At 38.0% G+C, this 11,781-nt stretch overlaps 1 protein-coding gene across 1 annotated transcript in view; it reads left to right on the top strand.

Moving 5' to 3' along the window:
- Nucleotides 1-11,573, top strand: part of Copg2 (COPI coat complex subunit gamma 2) — a 146,751-nt gene extending 135,178 nt beyond the window's left edge. Inside the window, exons 21-24 of the mRNA XM_020183816.2 lie at nt 9,442-9,539; nt 10,280-10,418; nt 10,699-10,797; nt 11,306-11,573. Of these exons, the coding sequence (XP_020039405.1) occupies nt 9,442-9,539; nt 10,280-10,418; nt 10,699-10,797; nt 11,306-11,436 (467 nt within the window). The 3' untranslated portion in view covers nt 11,437-11,573. The remainder of the gene's footprint in view (nt 1-9,441; nt 9,540-10,279; nt 10,419-10,698; nt 10,798-11,305) is intronic.
- The last annotated feature ends 208 nt before the right edge of the window (nt 11,574-11,781 follow it).

An 11,781-nucleotide genomic window follows, 5' to 3' on the forward strand; every position in this document is an offset into this window, starting at 1 on the left:
GGCTTATGCACAAGTGAATCGTTTTTGTTAGCACAAAAATAGTCACTATACCAGGTTTTCCAAGCACATGGTGATATGTGCATAATAGCTTTTCATGCTAACTATTATGTAGACTATGTGACTTGAGAGCTGGTGATACCTGCATTCTTATATTTGCCATTTTGTACCTTGCACATTGCATAACAAGCCTAATTCATGTGTTTTCTCTCCACCCAAGCATCACCCTACCCCATCCTCTCGTTGCTTCTCTCACTTTCAGCCAGTCCTAACAATGATTCCTTAATATTACAGGCATTTTAATTTCACACTTACTGGTACATCTTTTATGCCTCCCATTACATTTGTCCTGCCATATCTTTTTTAATACTGAAAATGACAGCAAGTTTATTAGGAGAGGAACACACTTTCAAAAGACTGAATGTGGGTCATCTCTAGAGTAAGAACAAGAATGACTGCCTTGCTGTATCATAAACATTGTACACTCATTCACTCACCAACTCTATAATATATCAGTGAGTGCCAGATTATTCCCTTGAGGTTTACCTCATGATCTCAACCAGTCTTCAATCAGTATCATTCATTCTAAAGAAAAAAAAACAAGCTTCCAATCTATATCTTTTAAAAGATTAATTCTGATGTTTTTAAGATTTCTAGGATTATTTCATATCAGGCTTTATCTTAATTTAATTTTAGTTTATCTCTTTCCAACCTTTCCTAGCAGGCAATTGCTTCATTCACTTAAATTTCCCATTAAGACATCAAGCACCAGCACATCATCCTTGAGCGAGTTCCTATTTTTTTCCTGACCCCTGATTCTCTCCCATTATATACACAGTTATTCTGGGAGCTGACTATTCTGTGTCTTTGATTCACATTGTTTCTTGTCATTCTGTGTACTCAAAACTGCTGTCTAATTCATAGTATCCCCTTACTTACTGTCCTCTGTTCTCTTTTCTTTTTTTTTCTTTTCTCTATTCTCTTTCTTCTGTCATAATCTTTGACTTAAAGATGAAGCAGTACCCATTTCTGCCATCAAATATATGATAATTCAAAAAAAAAGTTTCCATCTGTAAACAACTTGAACATTGCTCTTATACTCCTTTTCTCCTTTTGTTGTGAACTCCTTATGTTTCTTCCAACAATCCATCGGCTAGATGATTCCAGTGGATATAATCATCTCTTGGATATGTATACTGTCCGACACTCAGCTTTCACTATTCTTCAGTTTCCTGTTGCCTGCATTCAGTACTGAATCTGTTTCCTTTATTCAGTCTAGACTTCCCTAGGATTCCTGCTCTGGCCCATTTTAAGTCCACTGCATTAATCTTACTTTAACCACTTTCTCTTACTGTTCCAATTGCTTCAAATCCTTTTCCAACAAAGCATTCAGATCAATATACCCTTCTCCAGTTCTTATTTTGCCACCCTTGATTTGTATCTGGTTTTACATACAACTCTTTACTAAACTTGAAATTCTGATGTCTCTCATTGCGCCTCATCTTGGGTGCTCTTTAATACTTCAACTTTTATAACATTTTGTAAAATTCCGTGCTCTACACCCCTAGCCTAAATCCTATATTCCCTTCTCCTTACTTACATTTCAGCTTTTTCTTCACTTTCTCCTAGTCTCTCTCAGTAGTTACCTTAGTTTCTCTTATACCTCATACTAACAGTTCTTTCATTTCTGAACAAACTTGAGTGTCATTAAGCAAGTTCTTCCTAATTTCCTTTCATTATTTGCACCAACTTATATATTAAAATCTGTATTAATAGCCCCCATCTATAATCATAAGGATGGATACCAAAGTCATCTCTAGGAATATACTTTAGAAGTATTTCCCTTAATGATGCCCACCCACTTCCCACCAAATGGGAATGGGTCCCATTTGATGGTCCTCTTACCAAGTAAACTATCCACCCTGGTCTCTAATTAGTCATTCAAATATCTTTTTAATTTTTCTCTGTTGAGGTACTGGGGATGGAACGCAGGGCCTTCACTTGAACTACATCCCAGTCCTCAAACCAGTGCCTTTCAGGTTGCTATTGATGGCTTTTAAATCAAGATTCATCTTAATCTTCCCTTCTAACATTTCTTAACAACCAAGCCCTTTAATTAAACTTTCCATCGTCCCAAAATTCATATACCCACTACCCTACTTCTTCATAACTTTGTATTTTCTTCATGTCTTTTTTAAAGAAATAAAATGCTGCACATATAATCAAACCTTCTGTACAACTCCCCAGAACCATTTACCTTTTTCTCTTCCAAGAGAATTTGGAATTTGACACTTATCCTCATATTTTTATAACTTTAATAATTATTTGCATATCCATAAATGTTATGTAATACTATCTTTTTAAAAATTCCCATTAAGACTTAAAGAACTAGTTAATTTCTGACCCTATTTCATTTCAGACCCTTGCTGCTTCCCTCATTATATACACCATTCACTGCAATCTTTAATACCAAACATTTATCCACTTCTAAGATCTCACATATTTCTCAAGAATGTTCCATGTCCTTTTAACCCACAGCTTCTTTACCTTTTTACCACTCTGACCATCCAAAACTTGGCTCTAATTCACACAACATTCCTGTTACATTAAAACCTCTCTACTATAGCTTTCCTGTCCATTTTGGTTCCTGTCCATTTTTGTTGTCAAAGCAATGGATACAGTATTCCTCTTCTCCCCAGGTTTCTTCCCTCATCATTCCCAACTATTTCTCAAGAAACACAGTCTTCTGTACAGACAAACCACTCACTCCCTTACTAGAGTGCTCCCTAACTAGTCCATCCTGATCTATTTTAAGGTTAGTAAATAATGCCTTTTAAAATAATTCATTTTACTAAAACAACCTCTCCTGTTAACTTTTTAATCAGAAGTCTTCCCATGACATTAAGAATTAGTCTACTCTCTAATTCCCATTCCCATCCAAGTCCTTGAAACTTTGTTGGATACCCCATTCATTACATTGAGCCTTCCCATCCAATTTCACTAATTGGACCAAGTTACCAATATTCGCCATTCTGGATCTTTTGTTTTATTTTTGTTTTGTTTTTTGTTCACCTGATCTGCCTCACTGCTAGTCCATCTTCTGTATTTCATACATTGTTCCTTAACTCAGCTAACAAACTTTCTTCCTTCTTATTCCATCATAGCCTACGTCTAGCTATTTGATATAACCCACCAGTTAATATCTGCCCTTCTTCAGATCATCCCTTCACCTCACCAAGAAACTTTCACTGTACTTCCGTTCCTTTGCTCTTTGTTCCTTATTTAGCTCTAGAAAATCTTGTGTCCTTACTTTCTTTGTTCCTCCTTCCAACTATCATATATATTCTTACAGATTCAATTGTTTCTTCTGGATACTACTCCTTGTGCTGAGACTCCTCTCAGTCAGCACTCACTGTTCAATCTCTGCACACTGGATTTTAGTCCCCTCCCTCATGGCCTGTCTCTGTCCCTCACTCTTCCACAAAGCTTCCTGGAACAGTTCCCCCTCATAACCTCAATTCTTACTTGGTCACATTCTTTCCTTCCTCTCTCTTCTGGAGTGATTGTGATTAACATAAAATCATTCTTTCCCAGAGTTCCTTCTCTCCCATGGTCAGTCTTCCTCATTCTGTCATTCTTTAATGCCCTTAGCCATTGGCCATTTCACCATACTGCAAGTTGCACCTCTAGCCTAATCCATCATTCCCTTCCCCCTTTTTAGTTTCCATTTCCTCCATTCTTTCCTTCTCTCCTATCCTTTTACACAAGTCTCTTCAGTTGCTTTTCCAGTTGTCAGCTAATTCTGACAGTTGCTAGCAAAACCTCAATACCAGAATTATTCTTAATCTGCTTTCATCTAAAGCAATAGTTCTCAAACTGTAGCTTGTTAAACTGCTGGGCCCTCCTCTGAGTTTCTGCTTCAGTAGACCTATGGTCAAGAGAAGAATGTATATTCTAACAAATTCCTAGCTGATGCTTACACAACACATTTTTGAGAAACATTGCTCTTAACTTCCCCTCACCCAGGCCCTTTAATTAAAAAGTTCCCAACAAGGTATCAAGACTGACTCTACTTCTGACTCTCCTTCCCTTTCAGGTCTTTGCCTCTCCCACGTGTTCATCACTGCAGTCTGGCCTTATACCCAACAAATGTGACCAATTATGGTGCTGTGGTCTTAACTACCATGCTATCTCTGAATCATTCTCTAGGTTATACAGTGCTCCTTGAATTTAATCTCTCATCTTCCATGTCTTTTGACCCAAATATCAAGTCTTCTCCCTCCAATCAGTACCTGCCATTTTTCACCTGCTTCTTTCCCAGTCCTTTTTTCCTTGTTACCTGTCTTGCCCTAAACAGATATGTTCCCTTATTGTCAACCTCCCTTCTTTTAGAAGCCATCTGTATTCCATACAAATAGACTCAGTTTCCTCTTGAACAACACTCCCTAGCAAGATTCTCTCTCTAGTATGTCTCTCCTTTGCAAAAAATATTCACATGCTGGAGTAACTTCTAAGAATAACTTCAATGCAACACTTTACATAATATTAATTTGTTATCTCCCATTGGTGATTTGTCCACCTATATCTTAATTTTTTTTTGTTTTAGTAGAACTGGGGTTTGAACTCAGGGCCTCACAATTGCAAAACAGGTGCTCTGCTGCTTGAGCCATGCCTCCCCCACTTGCATATCTTAATTATATATAAGCTCATTACCATCTGTACATGGAAATAACAAATGAAGTTTTACTTATAAGTTGGGTTCCCAACACGATCTTCAGCCAGTCATCTCCCAGTATTAACCATCTATTCTGTAGACAAACTACTCAAAAGATCTCCCCTGGTGTCTTTATATCAGAGTTCATTTTAACCCATCTTCTCCTGATCCTTCTAATTAAAACTCCCACCAAATCTTCCTCTAACTGTTCAGGTTCTTGTTCCTCTCCCATTGCATATACTGCTTTTTGAAGTCTGGCATTAATATCCAACATTAGGCCCCAAAACCCACATTATAAGGTCTTACGATTTCCCATTCTGGAAAACATGATTTCTTATCCCATCTGCCCACTCCACTTCTCCTACTCTTAATTCTTCTTCATATGGTACTCCCAATACACTGTTCTCAGTCTCTTTCCTCTTTCATATTTTATATGATCTTTGATACACTGTGGTTCCCTTTCCCTCTTGTTAATACTTGTCCATCTTCACATGACCCCATCTTTTCTGTGGGCTCTTCCACTCGTTTGAGCACTTGACCCTACAACACCTATGTTACCCACATAGTTCCTTTTTTCCCATCATCTATCTTTATGTCATTCTCATGAATTCAGTAGTCTTTTCTTTCATTTCCTTGCCTTTTCACACTACTCTGAATATATTTACATTCTCAGTTTAGTCCAGACCTTCATAGAGTTCCTGCAATTGGCCATGGCTCAGATCTATTTCAACTCTTTGACCTTTCAGTCTATTGGTCCTATTTGTTGCTTCAAATATCATTTAAGCAAAGATTCCCAGATGGCACTCCTTCATAACACTAATTCTTATTTAGCCACTTTTTTACATTTTCTGTCTTTGGTTGTAATCTAGCTTAACTCACATCTTTCTACTGCATTCTCAACTCTGCCACTTTCCCATATTACTCATTCTGGCCCTCTGTAATGCCCTTCCCTACCTACATTTTGTAGGTCCCCCATCCCCAGACCTAAACCCTGCCTGTTTTCTCCTTTTAGCTTCTGGCCTCCATCTTCCAGCTGTGACATTTTTGTATAAGTCTCTCTAGGAAATATGTGTCATTTTTAACCAATCTCCACAAAGCAGGGGTATCTTCTGTGAGAAACTCTTTAATGGCACACCATGCAATAACCTGCAGTATCTTAACTGCCATCATTCACTTTCCATCTCTCTATAGAATACATGGATGTAGTGTTCTTCTAGCAGATATACTTGCCTCTTCATGATCTTCACTCATTTCCCCATCTAATAGCAATAATCCATTCTCTGGACAAACTTCCTAACACCCTTTAATAAATAAGCCTAATACCTCTAAAGTTGTCAGCAATAGTTTTATCAGCATTCATCTTAATCAGCTTCCTTATATTATAAACCAGAATCCTTTAATTATTTCAACCAAATCCTTAAATTAATGATTCCCTCCAAAGCTTCAAGAGCTAGTCTACTGCTGCCTCCTACTCAAGTCCTTCTTCCTCATCAGTCTATTTCCTGTGACCTTGCTGCCCAATATGTGACCAATTAGACCTAGTTTGACCTCTAACAAGACTCCTCAATTTTTTTTTTTTTTTTTTTTTTGCAACACTGGGGTTTGAACTCAGGGCCTCAGGCTTGCTAAGCAGGCATTCTTTACCACTTGAGCCACACCACCAGTCCAAGACTCCCCATTTAAGATCTCTATTCCAAACCTGCTCCCTGTCAACCCTCTACCATACATTTCCATTCCCTTGTTTATAATTTACCTTTTCTTTCTTATTCCCTCCTGACTTAAATGGCCCTGGAATGCTATTTTACTTTTCTAGGTAACGTCTGTCATTCCTTATTGTCTGACTTCATCTGTTTCTAACTTTATTGTTGCTTTTCTGTACTGTTCCCCCTTTCCCCATTTACCCTAGAGAAAAACAAAAGTGTAGCATTCCCATGGATGTTGGGTAGTTATCTGCTGCTTATTTTTGGCAATCATTGTTCAATGTGCTTTCATCTTCCTTGATTTTCTGCACACTATACTATATCTGCTCTTCTCAGGTCAGTCCAGACCTATGTGGATTGCTGCAGTTAGCCTATTTCAGATCCATTCATTTTTTTCTTTTTCTACCCTTTTCACCTAATTGACATACCCTTTTCCTTTAATTATTATTCTGACAGAGATTTCTGGAATTTCTTCATAACCCCTTTTTTCTTTTGTCATAGTCTTCCTTCCAGTGGTGGAGATCTGACAACTTCCTCCCAAATTTCTATTCATATATTTGCTATAGTACATATTCTGCACACCAGCAAACAATTCACACATCCCTCCTTACTTAGCTGCCAGTACCCATCCTTTCTCCAATTCTGTATTCTTTTCTACTGATTTCAGCAGATCATTAGATCTGCTCATTTTCAGCCAGTCCTCTCAAGATAAGCTTTATTTCTGAGAACAATTTTAATGTAGGTCTTCAGGGCATACTTTCCTTGTTCTCTTTGGTTATTTTCCTTGCCTTATTCATGAAGCTCTCATCTTTAGAGTATGATACTGGATTCCATATTGTGCTCTTGCCCTGGAAAAGCCCTTCTCTTCTCCTCCTGTCAGTCATCCTCTCTAGCTACACTGATAGATTACTACTGGAGTTCACCTAGAGTCCCTGTAACCTCTCACTGTACCAACCAAACCATTTAAGAATTTGCCACAAAGACATCAGGAACATTTTCTCTACTAATACCAGTCTTATTATTTCCTCAATCTTTTTCTCTGTACATCCTCTCTCTTTACTTCTACATAAATTCAGTGTCCATGTTCTACCATTGATTTTGTCTCTCCTTATTCCTCTTCCTCATCTGCCTTATTGCTTCCTGGAGCTCAGATGAGTTACTACTTAATCTCTATCCTGACTCATCATTCTACTTGATCATGACCTTGTCAAGAGCTTTGTCATAATCTCTTCTTGCCTTCATTGGAAAAAAATATATACCTCAGCTGACCTACTCTGGGATTGTATTAACTTCTGCGTTTTCCTCTTTCTGCAAAAGAAAATCCTACCTTAATTTAACTACAGTCATTCTTTCATCAGTCCCTTATAGTATTGAAACAGGTTCTGTTGTCTGGATAGGAACACGCTGTTTCCTATATGGTCAACCTACTATCATCATCTGTTTTTAATACATTCTAGTGGATCTCTCTGCTCTCTGAATTCAGACCCATTCTTTACAGGATTCTTACTAGTGATTTGAATTAGTCACTATTTTATCTAGTTTATCTGTAACCTTTCAGTCTCTTGACTACCTCAGAGCTCATCATAAAATAATTTTAAATAAAAGGTATTTCACAATTTGTTGCTAAACAAAATCTCATCAGCACCTATGTTAGCATAACTTGCTGTTTCTAACTACTCCAGTGAATTTCTGGAGTCTTGCCTTTTGTTTATTACTTCCTCTGCTTGTCACGGCTCTCCTGCCATTTTTTGAGATCCAGCTAAATTATATCCTTTCACAATTTTTACAACTTCCCCAGGCTGTAAATCCTGAAACCTCACATAGCACTCTATTAAAATTTCTATTAAAGAACCTGTGGAGCCAGATGTGGTGGGACACATCAGTTATCCCAGCACTCTAGAGGCTGAGGCAGTAAGATCACAAGTTTGAGGCTGGCCTGGGCTACTAGTAGGACTCAGTCTCAAAAAAAAACAAACCAAAATAAAATCTATGCCATTGAGTTATGGTATCACAGCTATATAGATCGTACACACACCACACTTACTTAACTACTAGACCATGAGCTCTTGGAGACAAAGTTCATGTCTCAGTCATCTTTTTGTCTAAATTTTGTCTAGTACATTTGCTTATACCTTTACATATAATGTCAGCATTGGATGGATAAATGGATGAAATGTGAAATTAAAACTAAGCACATGCATTTTGCTACTCAAGCTGTCATGTATGTTCTTTATATACGAGTCTGTTCTTTTTTCTCTCTGCCTATCTCTCTCCCAAGTAACTTTCTGATACTCCAATTTCTAATACTTTTTGTACCTCCAAGCCTTCTCTAAACCATAGCTTAAACCCCAAATACCTTTTCTCCATCTATGCGAGCTAAATTCTTTAAACAGTTTAGAAAACCCTGTCTTCATAAAGACTTCCCTCTCCAAAAATGTGCCCGACTCCATTTCTTATGACTTCCACCAGTCATCTGAAACATGTAATTGCTCACTCACTTTTCCATTTTTAAGGTACTGCCTTTACCAGTACTAAAATATCATTATTGACCTACTCACTTCCAGTTGGAAACTGACTTAAAACAAGTTCATTCTGGTGATCTGTGGACTTACTGTCAGTCCACAATCTAGACAGTATTAATACTCTGATGTACTCAATGTCACTTTGATAATCTATATGCTTTTTGCCATCAGTGTGTTTGCTTTTGTCCTAGATTAGTAGTTGTTTATTTTTCAACATACAGGCCATTTTGACAGGCCTGGCAAAAAGCCCCCAAAAGTATCTCCCCTGCTGCTTTCTTCATACCAACACACAGTTTGCTCAAGGCCATTCTTTCTGTACCACTCTAACCCTCAATGTAGAACATCATACTTTGTGAGACTGTCTTTTTGACCCTCTTGCAAGCTGCTTTGAGAACGCTACCTAGAAACTGAGCATGCATATGTTTTGAAAATGTCAAGCACAGATGCTGCTATCTAAGTAATGATGCTTGAGCTACCTAGTCATGTGGGCTTGTCTTCTCTCTGCCAGTTGCATCTACCTTTAGTTGCACCATGAAGTTTACAGTGCGGGACTGTGACCCTAACACTGGAGTGCCAGATGAGGATGGGTACGATGATGAGTATGTGGTGAGTCTTCCCTGCAGACACTTCTGACACCTTTGTAACATTAAGTGACTTCTGCTATGAGAGAATTTTTCTAGGAACAGCTGACAGAAATGTAAGAGATTCCTCAAATGGATGACAACTTAGGAGAGCCAGGACTAATCCTCTTCTGTAATGGGATTGCATCATGCCAAAGAAAATTGAAATTTTCCACTTCATAAAGTGGGGGAAAAAGACCTTTTTCCTTATAATAGGGATAACCAAGATGAAAATAAGTAATGATTTTTTTCATGAGTTTATAATACATGAAGTTAGTTTTATTTCATGTGGGTTTTGTTTTGTTTTTTTGCTTCAGCAACTTTTAGTTGATATAATATAGCCAGATAGATCATGGAGTGAAAAGCCTTCACAGGAAGGAGGCGTAACTTTAAAAACATCAAGCTATTAATGAACACAGAGTTTAGAAGGTACTGTATGGCCTGAACCCCATGGTTGAGTGTGGCAACGTGACTGCTGTGACCTCAGGATTAGATGTTGATCCTGAATTTGGCTCTTGCCAGATGTCCTACTTTTCTTGCTTTCCTGTGCTAAGTCCTAGTAGCATTAGCTCTACCTAGACTATATACCTTAAAACTATTTTGGTAGGATTTTTTTCCTAGGCCCCTGCAAGGATATAGCACAGAACAATAAATGATTAGTTCCTTACATCTTTGTTCTGCACCCATAGGACTTTCATTCACTGACCCCTGCTTCTTGTCTACCAGCTGGAAGACCTTGAGGTGACTGTGTCTGACCACATTCAGAAGGTATTGAAGCCTAACTTTGCTGCTGCATGGGAAGAAGTTGGAGATACCTTTGAGAAAGAGGAGACTTTTGCTCTCAGCTCTACCAAAACCCTGGAAGGTGAGAACAATTTCTCTGCTACCATATTGCCTGATAGCAGTGTAAAGACTAAAAGAAATGTGTGCTTTTCCTTTTTCTTTGAATATTTCTTACCCATTTACTTAAAAGGCCAGATCCCTGTCTTCACCATCTAACTGTATCAGCCTTTTTCTAGGCCAGTAGCCTCCCTCCATACACCATCCACAACACTCTACACTTGCAGCTTCCAGGACTTGCTGGTGCAGAGGCTGATCCCACACTTAACTTTTCTAATACTATTGTAAAAATCTTCTCAACACAGAAGCTGTCAACAACATCATCACCTTTCTGGGCATGCAGCCATGTGAGAGGTCAGATAAAGTACCTGATAACAAGAATTCTCATTCGCTCTATCTGGCAGGTAAGAGACTTTCATCAGATTCTCTTATAGTTTGTTGCAAATTTTAATAGGAAGGAATTTGGATGGGCATCCCATAAATGAAAGAATATTGAGAAAGAATATGAGATACTGTCCCATCCGCTCATAATGTGCAACAATTTGAATCCCAGTCAAAATGAATAGTGGGTTTTTGCATGCTTTGTTTAGGTTATTCTTCTAAGATGTACATCTGGCTTAAAACATTTACTTAAATCTCTCACACAGATATCAATGCCATTCCCTGCCTGCCCCACACCACACACACGACCGTTAAAGTACTCCAAATCAGTATTATTAAATATGCTATGTACCTGGTTCTCTTGGAAATATTAAAGAAAAAGTTAGAATTTAAATGTAATATTCATTTCTCAACAGTTTCTACAAAAGCTAAACTAAAACAATAGAAAGGAGATGGAGACAGAATATGATAAATTTTGCTATTCAGAGCTTGTTTTGAGTTCCTAAAATGATTTTCCTTTTTTTCTCTCAGGTGTATACAGAGGTGGCTATGATTTATTGGTGAGGTCCAGGCTGGCCTTAGCAGATGGAGTGACCATGCAAGTGACTGTCAGAAGCAAAGAAAGAACACCTGTAGATGTTATCTTGGCTTCTGTTGGATAAGTTCTTTCTGGGCAAGATGAAGTTGATGTACACTTCCCTGTCAGTGGGCTTTTAGGCTAGTGGCATGAATTTCCCAGAATCACACACTTTGGAAAAGCAAATTAAATATTTGGCCCTGAGCCAGCAGATCAAGCAAATGTCTTTGTGTTTGGGTTTTGGTGTTTTTTGTTCTTGTTTGTTTTCTTTCTTTTCCTCACTTGGTCAGCTTTTGGTATGACTGCAGCTCTGGGTGATAATTGAAAATCAAATACTATTCTATACTCCAGCTGCCTATCTTCATTGTATTCTTTCTTTAATTTAATGTGTGAAAGCTCCTGGCAATATTGGAAAATTTTATCCCAGAAG

This window comes from Castor canadensis, chromosome 2 (assembly GCF_047511655.1).
Source record: "Castor canadensis chromosome 2, mCasCan1.hap1v2, whole genome shotgun sequence".
In the NCBI taxonomy this organism is placed as follows: domain Eukaryota; kingdom Metazoa; phylum Chordata; class Mammalia; order Rodentia; family Castoridae; genus Castor; species Castor canadensis.